Genomic DNA, 15,900 nt, shown 5'->3' on the forward strand with positions numbered 1-15,900 from the left:
AAAATAAAATAAAAGTGACGCAAATAAGGAGCGTTGATTTTAGTTCTATGATGAGGATCTGTAACCAGGCAGTCGACACGAGTCGACACCGTTCCTTCTAAATCGATTGAAATTAATATAATATTTTGAATTAACGTTTATACAAATAAGTACAATAACAAAGAGGAAATAGTGTCAGGTGATACAACATTACATCTTACCAGAGGAAAATATGTAATTATATATTTAAAAAAAAAAACACACACACACAGATCCGCTCATTTTCTCTTGCCTTACAGACCTCACTCAGGGTAAAGCTAAACTCCCGCTATCTCGCGAGATTTGGTATCTGGCGCGAATAAACGAGGAACTGTAAACAACACGAGTGCGTACCGGTGCATAGTGACTTAAATGGCACATTAACGCAATTACTACCATAATATACTTTGTGTTCGAGCCGTTTCAGACTTACTTTGTCGACTGTCGGAGTCTTTTGAAGTTGGGAAATATGTCGGACGCTTTGTCTGAAGACGGCAGCGACATCAACCAAGATGACAGCCATGAAGATGTGATGACTCCCGCAGAGCTCATAGCAAAACTGGAAGAAGTGAGTCTTCATTAAAACAGGGTGTACCAAAATGAAAATCACAACATTTTATTTTGCGTTTGTCCAAGGCTTGGCTCAATGAGAAGTTTTCCCCAGAGCTCCTGGAGAACAAATCCGAAGTGGTGGAGTGTGTTATGGAGCAGCTCACTCATATGGTAAATTGATAAACTAACAATACATTTGCTCAACATCACCTACTGGGCTTTTTTAAAGCAGTTTGTGGTGTGACGGTCTCAGTAACCCTGTATGTCATACTTAGATTTTTGTTTTGTTCGTTATTTCGATATATTTCTTCTCTCCAAAATTATACAGTTCGGGAATGTGACGTCATATCGCTTAACATTATGGGATTAGCAGCAATTGTAAACTAATGGGGATTTTAAAAGTTAAAATACTGGAGTTTTTGTTCACATTAAAACACTTGGACACCACAGTGAGTTAGATATATTTACCAGCAGTAACTCAGCAGCCAATGGAGTTGTTCCACAAGTTAGTCAATGGAAATCTATGCTAACAGCTGCAAAGATGGCGGATTTCCATGGTAACTGTGGACTTTCCCGAACTCGGAACACAACACAGCTGATAGTGCAACAACATCAGCTTCACCACAGCTTGAGTACATAGTAATAACAATTTAACATCATTTCACTTCATTTTCCTTTGCCCAACAGGAAGCTAACTTGCAGCGTGTGAAAAAGAGAGATGACAAAGCCAGCATCCACCGTATGGAAATTGACAGGATTCGCTTTGTGCTCAGCAGCTACTTGCGTTCACGTTTGAAGAAGGTACAATAGTTTATAAAAGTTTCAAAATTGATTTTTCAACTCAACATGTCAATTTCACTGCAGATAGAAAAACACTTTCCACACGTCTTGGAGAAAGAGAAATCTCGAGAAATGGATCATGCGTCATTGCTTTCACCAGAAGAGTTTGCCTTTGCAAAAGAGTAAGTCGAACAGTTGACTATTTTGTATTTTCACATATATGTTTAACTTCCATTTTATTCTTTTGTTTACAGATACTATGCCAATACTGAGACATACTTGAAAGCAGTGGCACTTAAACGTATGCCACCTAATCTGCAGACAATAGATATGCTTAAAGCAGGTAATATTTTTTTTATTCTTGTATTTTTTTTTAGGTTGTTTTCAGTTATTAATATATTACTGTCTTTTCTCTGAATTTTCAGTTCCTCAGCCCTGTTTGGACTCATTTGTTTTTTTGAGGGTAAAGCAGAGGCAGGAGAACATTTTGGTGGAGCCTGAAACTGATGATCAGAGGTGAGTGAATATGCTATTACGGGCAATGACCAGTAGATTTCAGTGTTTATTATGTTAAGATAACGTTTTAAATGTTGGTTCATACTAAACTAATTATGGCATCTCGTAATAAAATGTGTCAGGGAGTATGTTGTTGATCTTGAAGAGGGCTCTCAACATCTGATGCGGTATCGAACTATAGCGCCACTCGTCTCAACTGGAGCAGTGCAGTTAATTTAGCCGCAGGGGTAAGTAACAGTCCCTCTTGTATTATTAGTCTAATAAGTACTCCCTATGCGTGTGTTAAATTTTTTTCCCCACAACTTCTTACATAACCACTGGCAAGTAGCAACTGCATTTATTTTTAGATTTTTTTTGTCATGCTTGTTATGATCTCTTGGCAAGTGATGATAGTGGACCAGAATATCACTACAAATGCCTTTTGTTATTTTTTCTTAAACTTTATGAAGATAATTTTGTCTTAATAGCATATTTTGCATTACTTTGCAGGTTTAGGGTGCAGTGATTTTATGGATTTTGTGTGATGGAATGCAGCCCGCATCAGTCATCTATTTTTGGACCATCAGTAATAATGAAGAAGGACATGTCCTGTCACAGTTGTCAGGATGGAGCGCTACTGTGCGAGGCATAGGCTGTACTGATGACGGGTGCAAAGTGGCAGCTAATTTTAAAATAATGCTTGCAGTTTATGCTGATGACCTGAATGTTCGGCCATCAAAACTACACTGCCCAGACTGAGATGACTGCTGGTGTAATGTGACACTTGGCAACATTGGACTCATGATTGTGCACATGTTGGTTGCACATATGATGTTTTTTCATATTCTGTAAAAATAATTATATTACCTTTTTAAGATAAAGCAAGTTTCCACTTTGTATTATTCTGTTCTCTTTCTTTCACTGTTGTTAATATATTGTTGCTTATTGACAAGTATAATTGTTTAATGGGAGCCTTATCTAAAAATGTTCATATAAAAGGAGAAGGAACAATTCGTGCATGTTGAGTTGCTCATCACAAATTGCTGCATAATTGGAACTAATATGCCCTGAGACGCACTTGTAAATCTGGCAGCTAAATGGCTGCTAAAATGCATTCACACTTGATTAGTGACTGCACTCTGCATTTCCACTGAAGGGTTGCTATTACTTTGCTTATCTGATAAAGGGATATATTTGGTAGCTTTCAAACCCTAGTTTCAGGATGAGGTTGGTTGACTAGGATGGTGGTTTCCAAAATGTTTCTTGATCTCTTAAGGCACAACCCTGAAAATATGCACACAAACGACCTGGGACCCACCACTGTTTAAAATATTAATAATTTCAAACAACAACCCATTATAATTGATTGACTGCGGAATTCTTCCGCAGTCAATTATTGGTTTTCATGTTCTTTATTATTATTCCTCTTCCATCTTTTTCCCGATTTTCTAGAGCTTTCAGCACCTTCATGCTTTGTGCAATTTATGCAAGTTATGCATCAAAACGTTCCGCATGTTGAGGAGAAGGGTGCTATTACTTTTGGGACTTCTGCAACTTACGGTTTTTCCGCAATCGGCCAAAATGTCGGAGATTTTTCCCATTGACTTATAATGGGGCTGCCGCAAATCCATGCTTTTCTGCACTTTTTTCTGCATTTTATGCAATGTCTGCACTTTGTGCATGTTCAGCTTCTGCAACTTGTGGGTTTTGAGAAAAAATTGGCCTTCTGCAGTTTTCCAGTTTTTTTATACGGGAGTTTGACATTTTTGCATTGGTGTGTATGGGGGAATCCAGCCAATGGGGAGACTCCAGGCCTTTCAGCCATTTGTGCAGCTTCTGCCAATCAAGCACTGAGGCCATTTCAACAGTTTGACCAGTTTATGGAATATAAAAGTTAATGCAATATTAACAATTTATGCAAAGTAACCACTTTATGGGATTTAACCCGTTAATGCATTTTAAAGCGTTTATGCAACTTAAGAGTTTATGCCATTTAGGATTTATGAATTTTAAAGAGTTTATGCAATTTACATAATTTATGCAAATTAACCCATTCATGCATTTTACCACTTTATGCAGTTTATACAGTTTATGCAACATGACATTTTCTGCATTTTACCAGTTTATGCAAAATAGATTATGCAAATTAAGCAATTTTATGCAATTTGAACAGTTTATGCAATTTCTGCATTCGCTTCCCGCAATTTCGCAGTCAATCGCAATGGCGCAGCCATTGCATTTCTAGTTTGGCTTGATATTTTTTAAGGAAATTTAAGAGCATCTTTAACATACATATTTCCAGCCGACAGTGCTTAAAAATCAATCAACAGTGGTTCAAGAAATTGACAAAGGTTGATTTTTTAAATGTAATCTTTTGTTTATTTATATGTTTATGCATAAAAAAACAAAGTAAACTTGAACAGTCATTACTTTTTTGCATCATTTGATTTTCTTGGATGCACTGCCCCTTGAATAAATGACCTTATTGTCCCATTTGCTTGATGGCAGGTGCTGGAAGTTTGTAAATGTCTTCCTTCAGTTGAATCTGTCTAGTCTACGTGTGGATACTCACGTTTATAGCTTGTAATACTAACCTATGAGTGTGAATAGCACCATTGGCTGGTGGAGCTGGTATGCCAGTTGTTTGTAATACTGCACTTTGCGTCACACACACCACCTGCTTGAACCCAAAGGACACAAGCCAGCTAGTCCTAAGTTCACTAGGATCAGGAATGTTTATCATTTATATAATACGTCAAGCAGTAAAAATACACCAGAACCTTTTCTGACAAAAACATTATTCTAAATTATTAATAAAAAAAAGAGGATTAATAGTACTTTGCAGCTGATTGGTTGAAGGAATGAGAGGGTGGAGTATACAATGTGACATCTGAACTGAGGTAGTATAAATAGGATATTGTGCTACATTTTCTTGGTGTGGGACAGGGATGACTGGGACTACAACACACATGCTGCTATTGAGCCTATAACATAAAATTACTCTGAACAAAAACTATACACTGTAAACATGTATGAATAGAATGATTGCAAAATATATTTTTTTCTGTATGTAGACATTTGAAGACTTGTGGCCAAACCACAGCAAGATGGAGGTGAATGACTCAAGGTAAGACTTTTTACCTTTCGGCTATTAGTTTCTATGGTTTACAGTAAAAGATGTAGGTTGTGGGTCAAATAAAAGAGCATTTACCCTTGAACTAGAAGTTTGGACCTGACGTCTTCTCCATAGTCATAAACTTTTTCTGTATGAATTTACCCAGCATGGATTTCATATGTGTAGAAAAAAGTATTTGTATTTGTATTGCATGCATGCACCTAACCACAACATGGCTCCCTCTATACTTGTAACTATGTTTTGACAATATTAGTATGATCACTGGTTGTGTATTTGTTTCCAGTGTCCTTCCAGTGGCGAGTATAGGCTCTATGGCGCACTCTGCTGGCCTGCTGGAGATTGCAGTTCGCCTATGCCTAAATCAGAATAAACAGCTGTGTCCTCATCTTTGGGTCCCAATCCTGAAGCCTTTACGCCCCTGCATTCGACCTCAGATTTCCCCCGAGACTTTCAACCAATCGTTAATGTCCTTTTGGGATGAGTTTGACGATGATGAGTTTGATGTAATTCCACTAAGGAACAAGCGTGTCATGTTTGCAGACACCAAGGGATTGTCCTTGACCAATGTCCGGATGATCTCTGATAGAGATGAGCAGTCAGACCTAGCCTTACTACCTTCTTTTCAAGGTTTGAGTCTGACAGAGGATAGCTACAGTTGCACCGTCAGCACCTGTTGTCCTGGGACACAACTCAAATTGGGGTTTTCTCAGCCCTCGGCAGACTTCCAGGCATTTCGTGCCAAACTTGAGAAAAGTTTTATCATCCTTGAAAACTGCAGCCTCGCTGAACAGGCTTTGCACGGGATACTCAGAGTCAAAAATATCTGTTTTCAGAAAGACGTGCATGTACGTATCACCTTTGACTCCTGGTACAGTTTCAGGGATGTCCCATGTTCGTATGTGCCTAAACGTTTTGCAGGGCCTCAGACAGACATCTTTGAGTTTGATGTAGCAATTCCCAAAGTACTTGATGCAAAAAGAAAGATAGAGTTTTGTTTAAAATATTTACCAAGAGGGCATAGTGAGCCTTTTTGGGACAATAATGATGGACAGAATTACAGCATTCTAGTGTATGTGAATTCACATCTTTGTCAGGGGATGCTTCCAAATTAATTGGCATGAGTTTGTGCTTTGTTGACTATTCATCTTTATATACAATCTGCAGGCCTAAAATGTTTGTTGTATAATAAACCATTCCCCCTATGTAACATGTGTTCTGTCTCCTTTGGCCATGGATAAATCTGTTGGGCCTCTCTCGAACTCTCTCTCAGGGACAAGAGTCAACAGACCTTGTAAACATTTGCAATAAAAACAAAAACACCTTTTGCAAACACAAGAATAGAGAGGGGTAAACCACTTCACTCCACTGCTAAACAAGAGTGTCCAAACTAAGGTCTGACAGCAAGTAAACAGAGATTTTTTTTTAAATGCCCTTGAGCTTATCCAATGTGAGCAGATGTGTTATTTGTTTGTTTCGGACGCTCAGTACAGTATTATTGCTCACACGTATCAACGTCCCACACTAATGTTGCACACTTTGCAGCTCGGGTCCTTCTTGGCATTGGCTGTGGTCAGACTCATGAGCTGGTGGCCGATGATCTGCTCCACTTTGCCCAGATCCAAATGCACTGGCTCTGTATAAAGCACCTCTAAGATAACATCACTGGCATGGCAGAACAGCGGCTCCTCTCCAGGCCTCTGGGGTGCACTGTACGTCAGGAAAGGGTTGGAGGCCAAGTCCAGCCTGGGGAGTCGGGTTTGACAAAAGCTATCCCCCTCCAAACCAACAGGAGCCAGCACCAGCACAACGTAGTGATAGGCCGTGTACATACAGTAAAAATCTGCAAAATATAGATTTATGTGCTGGTTTAACAATTGTCCCGCAGGGATCTGGAAACGCAGTGGCCCGTAAGGGGAGTCTTTAGCAGGGAGGCCGGTGTCAAAATCAGTGTTGCAGCTGAAAAAGACCCCGTGTAACTTGCCATTGACTGGAGATCCATGGCTTCCACTATTGTCTTTGAGGGCAGGAGTCATCCACCCACCACACTGATTTCTGCAAAGATCAAAGTATCCATAATACATTAGCGTCAGGAATCTAATAGCAACTCATAAAAACTTTTGAAAGGGAGTTTTAGCAGCTATTCTCAGTCACTCACACCACTGTCACCAACTGCCTCTCAGCAATAGAATACAATATAACCAGGATGAACTCAAATTTCCTAAAAATTACCTGTAATAAATCTGAAATAATGAGCCCCAAATCCCTCCCCTTCTCTCAGAACTTCACCCTCTCCTTTGAGTGCAACAATATCCCCATCAGAGCAGAAACATAGGATTTATCTCCCTCAAACCCCACATACGAATACTACTTCTTTCATTTTCAGAAACATCAGACACCTTTTTGTCCCATGTTTTATGATTAGTCAAGCATTATTATTATTACAGTATGATGCTGACCTGAAATGGTTGAAATAGTCTGGATGCTGATTGCGGTAAAATACAGAGAATTTAAGCAGTCTCCCTGCCGATCCCTTTGCCTTGTCCATAAGCTGCTCCAGGTGCTCAATGGCGTAATCTGCAAAAATAAGTCGAGAATCCTCAGTGTTTCAACTACTTTGCAGACTATGTATCACAACATTCTCCATCCTTGTTGTTTTTATGATGGCTTACCTCCTGTGCAGAACTCGATCACCTGACTCCACTCGGAGACCAGATAATCCCCATCTGGTTGTCGGACCGCAGTTTGCACGGCAACACAGTACTCAGTGCGCGGGCTGAGGAACCAGTGCCCCCTGACTGCCATGGGGAGGGGGACAGCTTTGGCCACAAGCTTAGTTGGAACATCCTGGAAACAATGACCATTAATGTCATGTAGCAAACATAAAAGCTATCAGTGGTCATGGAAATGAATTAATAACTTTGTGCTTATTTACGTCAATGTCCATTTTTGTTTTACTGATACTGTAATATATTATGTAAAAGTGAAACCTCTCTTAGAAGGATGGCAGCCTGGACACCTCTCTGGGAATCAAGAAGCCAATGTTGAGTTTAGTATCCCCCACATTAACAAGCACGCGTTTTGCTTTTATATATTTTTTTCAGTAAATATATTCACAGATTGAACCATTGCTCAGGATCACTTTATTGCTGTGAACGTGATACACACTATGAGCTTATTCGTGTCTGTGGCTGTGTTTTGGTCGCTGCCTTTAAGGGGCATGGTTAATAACATAAAGCTCAAAGGCCCATGTCCATGGCAACTTTGCTGATGCAAGTTTGTTTGTGCCCTTTCGAGAGAGAGCATATCCTGTATCAAAGGAGAACAGCCGCCTCAGCGATGACATGGCTTCCTAAATTAACCTTATTTGAATTGACAGCAATGAAACACTAATTGTTGTGTTTAGAGGCTGCCTATTGAAGACTTTTATAAGGCAGGAATGATTTGAAAGAACACTGCAGGTGCTGACATAAAAACAGGCGAATAGCAAAGGAAAATTGCTGATTGCATTTGAGCACATTCTTTACAGGCATTTTGACAATCTGTGTTGAAGGTAAATTATACGAAAATGACTAATATATGGTTCACCTAATTTGCCATCTTGATTTGTGTATTGGTATATAGATTCTATATTCAAACTGGTGGTGAAGAGACTTTGGATTTGGGATTTAAACTGCTGCCCTTTTTTGGACCCATGATGAAATACTCCAACCAGTGAGTCACTGTCGCTCCACGCAACCAGATGTAATCCATAGACCTTAATAACTGGCTTTGCTCAACTGCATGTATAGTATTTATAACGTGTGTTGAAACAGAGGCTACACTGGTCAGGTTTTGTCCACTTTCAATTGAAAACATGGCCAAGTGAGTCACTGGCCTGAAGCTGTTGACGGTGCTTGTTTTTCCATTTTGGCCCGAACTAAAAGTGACTGAAAGGGCACAACCGCCGTTCACTGTGGCACAGCATCCCGCAGCAGCAGCAAGACCCAAGAAGACCTTTGGGTTAACCTCACTAGACCCTGCCCTGATTAAAATGTCATTATGTCTTTACTCATGATGCCCGGTATAATCCTAGTACAAAATGACAAGCTATGATACAGGGGGATCCTGAGCAGTTTATTATTACAGTGGGGTGGTCAAAGAAGCTTTACGTGCACATTAGCAATTAGCAGCCATTCCCGAGAGCCCCCCCAGGAAGCGGTGGCCTCAAAAGTAGTGTATCATTGCCAAATCATTTGAATGCAGACAAAAGCACTGATGCTTGTGGTGGCTTTTGGATTGACCGTGTCTCTGCAGAGATAAAGGACTTCAACCCAATACTTTTTGTAAGATGTGAGCAGTTCCCATGAAGGTATTCATCCGAACCTCTTTTTGGTTCCTCCAGGGCCCCCTTTTGATAGGACCGAGAGCTCCAAAACTGGTGCAATTTTGGCTGTTCCACATTCTGCACATTTCTATCTAAAAGTCTTTGTACTTGCTTATTTTCTCGACATCTTTCATGATGACGTTTGAGTCGTCTGGTACTGCAACATCAATGAGCAGTCAGCGTTTGTTCTTCTCTTCCTGTAGAACTAGATCAGGACGATTTGCAGGGATATTATCTTGCAGAGGCAAGTAGTTGGCTATGCCATTGTGTCTTCTAGTATACTCAGATGAGGCGAGCATCGTGCAGCCGGCAACAATGTGACTAATTGTCTCTTCAACATTACAGCACAGCCTGCACCTGCTGCTTTAAGATGGCCTGTTCTTTTTTGTTATTATTGATTTCTCTGTTCTCAGTTGATGTGGTCTTCTTTTTGTCATGATATCTTTAGTTTGCATCCTGTATATCAGTCAGTGGCAAAGGACATGTGTTTAACAATGTTCTTTAAACTGTGGTACACAAACTGCTGCTAAAACTTGGGGAGTTCTATACTTGTATTTGTTATATTCAGGAGCAAACGGATTTATGTTTCAGTCCTCACTTGGGTTATATTTAGAACTGTTGTATTTAGACCTAATCTAGCCTTAGTCTTAGTCCAGGTTTTGTCCTGTTATAGACTTCTTTTGCTAATAGTCAGAAACCAATATATTTTTTGGTGGTACTCAGAATGTAAAAGTAAGTACCATTTTTACTTTGGGTATTTTTGGTATTGTAACATTTGCAGTATACAGTATCTTAAGCGTTCTCTGGCTTTATATAAGATGTTTAATGAAATGACATACCCGATGTTTGAAGCGGTTGGGATCCCGGTTATCTTTCCGACTCAGGTCAATGAAGAAGTGCGTTGCCCTGGCAGTGTCCTCGGGGGTCATATCCCACATGATGCGGAAGGAATCGCAGGTCACCTCACAGATCTGGATGTTGCACGGTGTACACAGACCGGCTTCCATTTTATTACCTACCGGAGCATAAAAAAAAGAGAATGGAAAGTCATTTTGCACAGTTTGAACACACAGTTGCAATAGTGTTCTGCAAATTATGATTGAGTTCACCTCGGACAGAATCCAATTAACCTTTGCAGTTGGATGTGATTAACACCATTCATTTCTATTCCTTCTTATGCACGAACCTGCTCTTTCTTCTAGTCCTTAATCTGGCATTGTGCGATGTTACAAAAGTCCGTCCATATTATTAGACACACCAGTTCTAAACCTCATCAGCAAGCGCAGCCATATCTCATGACATTTTGTCTGGTTAAAGTTTGCTAAATGTTTACTAAAAAGTAAAACATAAACACAGCATTAAGTGATGTGGTCTGAAAGGTCAATCCCAGGTTTGGCCCTTGCATACAGTTGTGTTGTTCATGAGCAAGTCACTATTACCTTTATGAATGTGTCCATCATTACAAAACTGTTACACCAGTTTAAAAGCTTATCACCCAAACACAGTCCAAGTGTATCTGTCTGACTCAAAGTTCAAACTGAGCCTATGGATAGATACAAAAGAGGACTTTTGGTATTTTTGATACAGCATATAAATTATACATTTAAATTCACAACACAAACCATTCCATGCAGTTATTTCACATTGCCTTTGAACACCTTTTTTTTTATGCCAGAGGTCAGAAAAGAATGTTTCTGGTAAGGTGTAGCTAATCATGTGGGCGCTGTGTTTCGTAATCCACCTACAACAGTCGCCCAGCAACTGTACTTCAGCGAACTCACTTTGTCCTGTAATGTTTCCAAAAAGTGGTCACACTAAACCAAAGCAGTGGAAGCAATTTAAATATAATAAATGCTGAAAAGGAATAAAACACAGGGTCTTCAGTCTGCGTTCGGGCTGAAATACTGTACATGGCGTCAGAGGAAAGGCGACATATGACCACATCCCTTTAGCCTCCCATTAGCAGTTTGATCCAGGCCGGTGCCCACAGCCTTGAGAGGGGAGTTGGAGCCTATCTGTTGGTCAGCCGCCCGCTAGTGGGATTGACTGTCAACTCAGCAACACATGAGCATAAAACAAGAATGATGTTTACAATGGAAGATTAGCTGTTACTCATATGTCCATAGAGGCCTAAGTTAACAGTTGCAATTATTTTTTTATTGTGTGATTTCTGTACTGTGCCTCCTCAGAACAAAAGATGTGCCACTTGGTGTATTTTCTGTTATGCATTTCCTCAGCCTCCTTGCAAATATGTCTAAGTCAGCTTAAGGGTTGAGAGAAAATTGAAAAAAGACTTGAATCCTTATATAGATGACTCACAAAGAAGATGTTTTGGGATTGTATCTATTGTCTATACCTCTGATTGTCTGAAGACAGAGCCAATGACACTTTATACCCAGGCTGACAATTGTATATTTCCAAAAGGTAACTGTGAGGAAGGCGGAGTGTGTCTTACAAATAAGAAAATTGGAATAAATATATGATACAACACAAACATTTGTGACAGTTTGGATGTGTGTAAAAGACCATCTTTATCAGTTACTTCTCTAGCTCTCCTTATTTGTTTCTTGCAGTTGCACTTCCAGTCTTTCCTTCTTGATCACTTTCACAGCACATGATATCAGCCCTTCTATCAAACCCCGCGCGAATGCTAAATGGTAGATAAAAATAGCCTTGTTGCACTTTTGCAGGAAACAAACTATTTTCCTGTGCACATAATTTTGAGGTCTCATACTCTATCGTCTATTGCCTATACGCGTGCTGGGTCACTGGCACTGTCGACTAAGGATGATGGACAGGCTACAGCAGCTCATTAAAGCCTATGAACTGTGAAATTTGGCGTGGCGCGCGGCTCGTCCTTCGGTGCTCACGCACACTGGTGCATGGGACAGCGCAGTAGCATCAAACACGTGCGTCTGCAGACCTATAGTTTTCCAGCTGCTGCTCTAAATTCACACCGCCTCTCGGAGATGGAAAGTGGGGCAAGAGTCTCACAGGACAAGCATCAAAGCGCCGTATCTCGGCATGCTCCACTTTAAGGATCGAAGACTTGCGAGCACAGTTCAAACCCGGGTCTCTGTATCACCATTCCCGCTGCCCTCGTTTATTAATGAGTCAAAGCAGCGGCGCGTGTGAGCGACAGATGTGCGTAATCATGCAACTGGGTCTATAACTAATTATTCTGACACGTACTGCTCATAATTACATTCATCCCTAATTTCTCCCATTTGCCCCACGCGTGTGAGGCTGCGCGCAATCCGCGCTGAACGGCATCACCACAAGCGCGCGCGCGCACAGATTGTTATCTCTGTCAGACGATGAAAGGAGCTGCTGCATTTATTCATAGAGTCCCAGTTCAAAGTCATTTACTTCTTCCCAGAGACAGCGCTGCAAGATGCCCCACAACTGGGAGCAGCGGGAATGCAAAATGAACTTGCTCTTATGTAATCAGCAATTTGTGCTTTTTCAATTACTGCTATTATACAACACAAGTTAACAGCAAAATTACAAAATATAAGCATATGTGCAATAAGTAGATGTGCAGTTCGTTCTTGCGGTTGCAATACTCTCTCATGGTTGCAAGTGCAGGTCGCCTCCTGTCACTGGATTTAGGCTACACCATGTTGCTTTTCCAAACACAATCATCTTATCCAGGCTTCGAACTGGCCCAAAGAACACTTTGAAATACAGGTTTTTTTCTTATTATTTTTGATTTGAAACGTGTAAACAACTCAAGATCCAAATATTGAAGGTTCTATTCCAGCTCCAGCATCCTATTGCTGTGTCCTCATGCTGGCAAGACACTTCACCCACTTGAGTGACTGCAGTGTAAATGACAGATGTTGGTGAGAGGTCGTAGGAGTAGATTGGAAGCCACAATTTCGTCCAATTTCTGCCCCAAGCAGAAGTGTGCAGAGACATTGAATGAATAATATAATGTAAAGCATATTGTGTATCCTCAAATGTACAAAATCAGGCTTAATTATAGAAACTTTCAGGGGGAAAATCTCCAACACTATGTTAAGTGCTTTGGGTGACTAGTGTCAAGTAAAAAGCGCTATACAAATAAAGCTCCATTCCAAAAAGTATGATATTAGAACATAGGCTATACTAATTTTCCATTTGTGTAGTAATTTGGCATTTGACAACCTTTTATACAGGCTTTAGACTGGCAAAGCATTCTGTCTCGAAATGTGCATTGTCTCAGCTTATCTGGCTATTTAAATTCAAATAGTCTCAAGGCATACAATCATAATGCATTTGCATTTACACGCTTTATGTTTCATTCCAACTTCACTCCCTGTATACACATTTGAGCATCACAGAGCATCTAAAGGCAAATATACACAAGTACTTACTAGGATGAGGATAGATGAGCAGAGTAAATAATTTTAAGGTCTTTTCCCCTTCTTGCTTCCTGACAATACAGATCCCAGGGAAAACTGATTTTGGAGCTGAGCTGAGCACTGCCTTATCCTCTCTCCTCACTTCTCGTTGCTGCCCGGGTGCTTTTCTCTCCCTCTACACACACACACAGGCGCTCCACCACCGCCACCCCTCCTCCCCCTCCCAATCCTGTTTAGCTTTGGGCTCTGTGGATAATGTTTACTTAGCTCGACGCATCTGCACGGGATGTATTAAACCCTAAAAGATGCTGCGCGGCTGGCCAGGGAAGTGCATGCAGGGTGAGATAGTCAGTCAACCTCCTCTGCAATCACGCTTTCTCCAGCCAACCATGACACGCTTAGGTCTGCCCCGAGGCGCCCAATCTGGAAACACACTTTGTAACATAGCCTGCTGCCTTATGAATGAGACAACACTTAAGGGCTTGTCACAATAAATGCCCCTGATAGTAAAAATGACTGGATAAACATTTGATTCACAGCGCGCTGGCAGGGATTATGGTGTAAGTGATGTCCCGGGAAATAACACACCAACACCAAAATATACATGTGCCAACTGTCATGCCATATGGGATAACTCCACAGGGCATCCCTCCAGAGCTTCCACAAGCAAGAGACGCCTCTATGTAGGTCCTGACTTCTGACCATATAAGCAGATTTGCTCTGGCAATAATTTTGAGAGGGATGTTTTTGTTTTGTATCATGGGCAATCTTAAACCGGGATTTTATTTTTACAGATTTGAATTAATCACTCTGGCTCCTTGAAGATTAGAGTAATCTGGAGTCGTAACAGAAGGGAATAAAACAAAACAAAAATAGACTCCATGAACTCACTCACTCTTGAAAATCCATATTTGTAAACAGTGTGACAGTGATGAATTGTTTTAATTCAGCTGACAGTGTGTGGGCAAAAGATTCATTTATTTGAAGCCAGCCACAGATAGTAATTCCAGGTATGGGCCTGAATTAGATTATTCATCCATCATCACAATGACTGTCTCTCTTTGCTTCCATTTTTATCTTGCTGTCATATTTACTTTGCACACAGTGAGAACAGCTGAGAAGATCCTCCTCGGGCATGACCACATCACCCACAAAGCAGACCCCACCATTCAGTCTCTTCCGTGAACTGCTTTCAGAGATGAGACTAAGAAGTCTCTGAGCCAGGTCCAGCCGACTGATGACGAGCTTCATCTACAAGGCTGGTGAGGGCATCTTTGTCCCAATGCCCTCGCTCCCTGATTCCACCTGCATTCAAAAACTCTTAACCTTACTGAACCCTCCTTCCTCGTTGTGGCTACACAGAATTTGCTGACTTTATGATGCTATAGCTAAAAAGAAAACCGATACTGACACAATGCACAGTTGGAAAGATGTGCAAATTTAACACATGTTTTGTTTTAGCAATTCTTTGTTTTACATGTTTTTTATATTGTTGGAATAACATATTCACCTACAACTTTATTTTTTATTATTTATTATTTAAAACTTGCTAATGCTAATAACACACCATTATTCTTGTCAAAATCTGGAAGTATAAGAGTCAAATTAAACACATGAAAACACTGAATAAAAGTCCATTATTTGATTAAAAAAAGAATAAAAGAAATTATATCAAATAAACAATTATTATTATTTGATCATTTAGTGTGGCATCCGCTGTCAGGGGTTGTGATTAGGGTCACCCCCCTGAAATTATAAAAGTTATGCGAAGCGGTGGGACATGAAGGACGTAGCTATTTAAAACTTAAGACATATAACACCATAACACGTCTTCTTCAAAATTAGGAAACAATAGGTCACAAAATAGAATAGAAAATTAAAGGACCCACCTTTGTAGTCTTGTTCCAACAAACTAGAATATAAATACATAAATCATATATCTTTTTCATTAAACTATGTCAAAAACAAGAAGAATACAAAATCAGGACCAAAACAAGGCCAAAATGTGAGTGAAAGACAAAGATAAAAAAAAAAGATCTTTTTTGTTTTATGCTGTGTTAGTCAAAGTCAAAGTGGGAGACCTCAGGTGGACGGAGACTGTATGTTGTGCATCTACTGCAACCTACAATTCACTTGTCAACATTGAAAAAGTGTATGTGGGGCAGGGGGACAGAGGTCTAAATGGTTCTGCAGTACAACCAAGAGGGACT

The 15,900-nt window shown here is 40.3% G+C and overlaps 2 protein-coding genes across 7 annotated transcripts; one reads left to right on the forward strand and one right to left on the reverse strand.

Annotated features, from left to right (window-relative positions):
- The first annotated feature begins 348 nt into the window (after positions 1–348).
- On the forward strand, positions 349–14,815 carry LOC306980011 (DNA replication complex GINS protein SLD5-like). Of its 6 annotated transcripts, none has more exons than XR_013793985.1 (9): positions 349–586; positions 655–741; positions 1,258–1,371; positions 1,435–1,532; positions 1,605–1,693; positions 1,776–1,866; positions 1,989–2,093; positions 4,920–4,972; positions 14,796–14,815. XR_013793985.1 is itself a non-coding variant. In XM_079579202.1 (8 exons), the coding sequence occupies exons 1-7, from the start codon at positions 488–490 to the stop codon at positions 2,083–2,085; spliced, it is 675 nt and encodes a 224-aa protein (XP_079435328.1). In that variant the 5' UTR covers positions 349–487; the 3' UTR covers positions 2,086–2,093; positions 4,920–5,228. The 6 variants fall into 6 exon arrangements, 4 of the variants coding, with proteins under 4 accessions (XP_079435328.1, XP_079435327.1, XP_079435329.1 ...); XR_013793986.1 differs by lacking the exon at positions 14,796–14,815 and adding an exon at positions 5,265–5,347; XM_079579202.1 differs by lacking the exon at positions 14,796–14,815 and having other exon boundaries at positions 4,920–5,228.
- Positions 6,242–13,874, reverse strand: phyhip (phytanoyl-CoA 2-hydroxylase interacting protein). The gene is made up of 5 exons (XM_079579191.1): positions 13,703–13,874; positions 10,184–10,359; positions 7,651–7,825; positions 7,438–7,555; positions 6,242–7,033 (listed from the first exon to the last, which is right to left on the reverse strand). The coding sequence occupies exons 2-5, from the start codon at positions 10,349–10,351 to the stop codon at positions 6,490–6,492; spliced, it is 1,005 nt and encodes a 334-aa protein (XP_079435317.1). The 5' UTR covers positions 10,352–10,359; positions 13,703–13,874; the 3' UTR covers positions 6,242–6,489.
- Positions 14,816–15,900: the final 1,085 nt, after the last annotated feature.

This window comes from Gobius niger, assembly GCF_951799975.1.
Source record: "Gobius niger genome assembly, chromosome: 1".
NCBI lineage: Eukaryota > Metazoa > Chordata > Actinopteri > Gobiiformes > Gobiidae > Gobius > Gobius niger.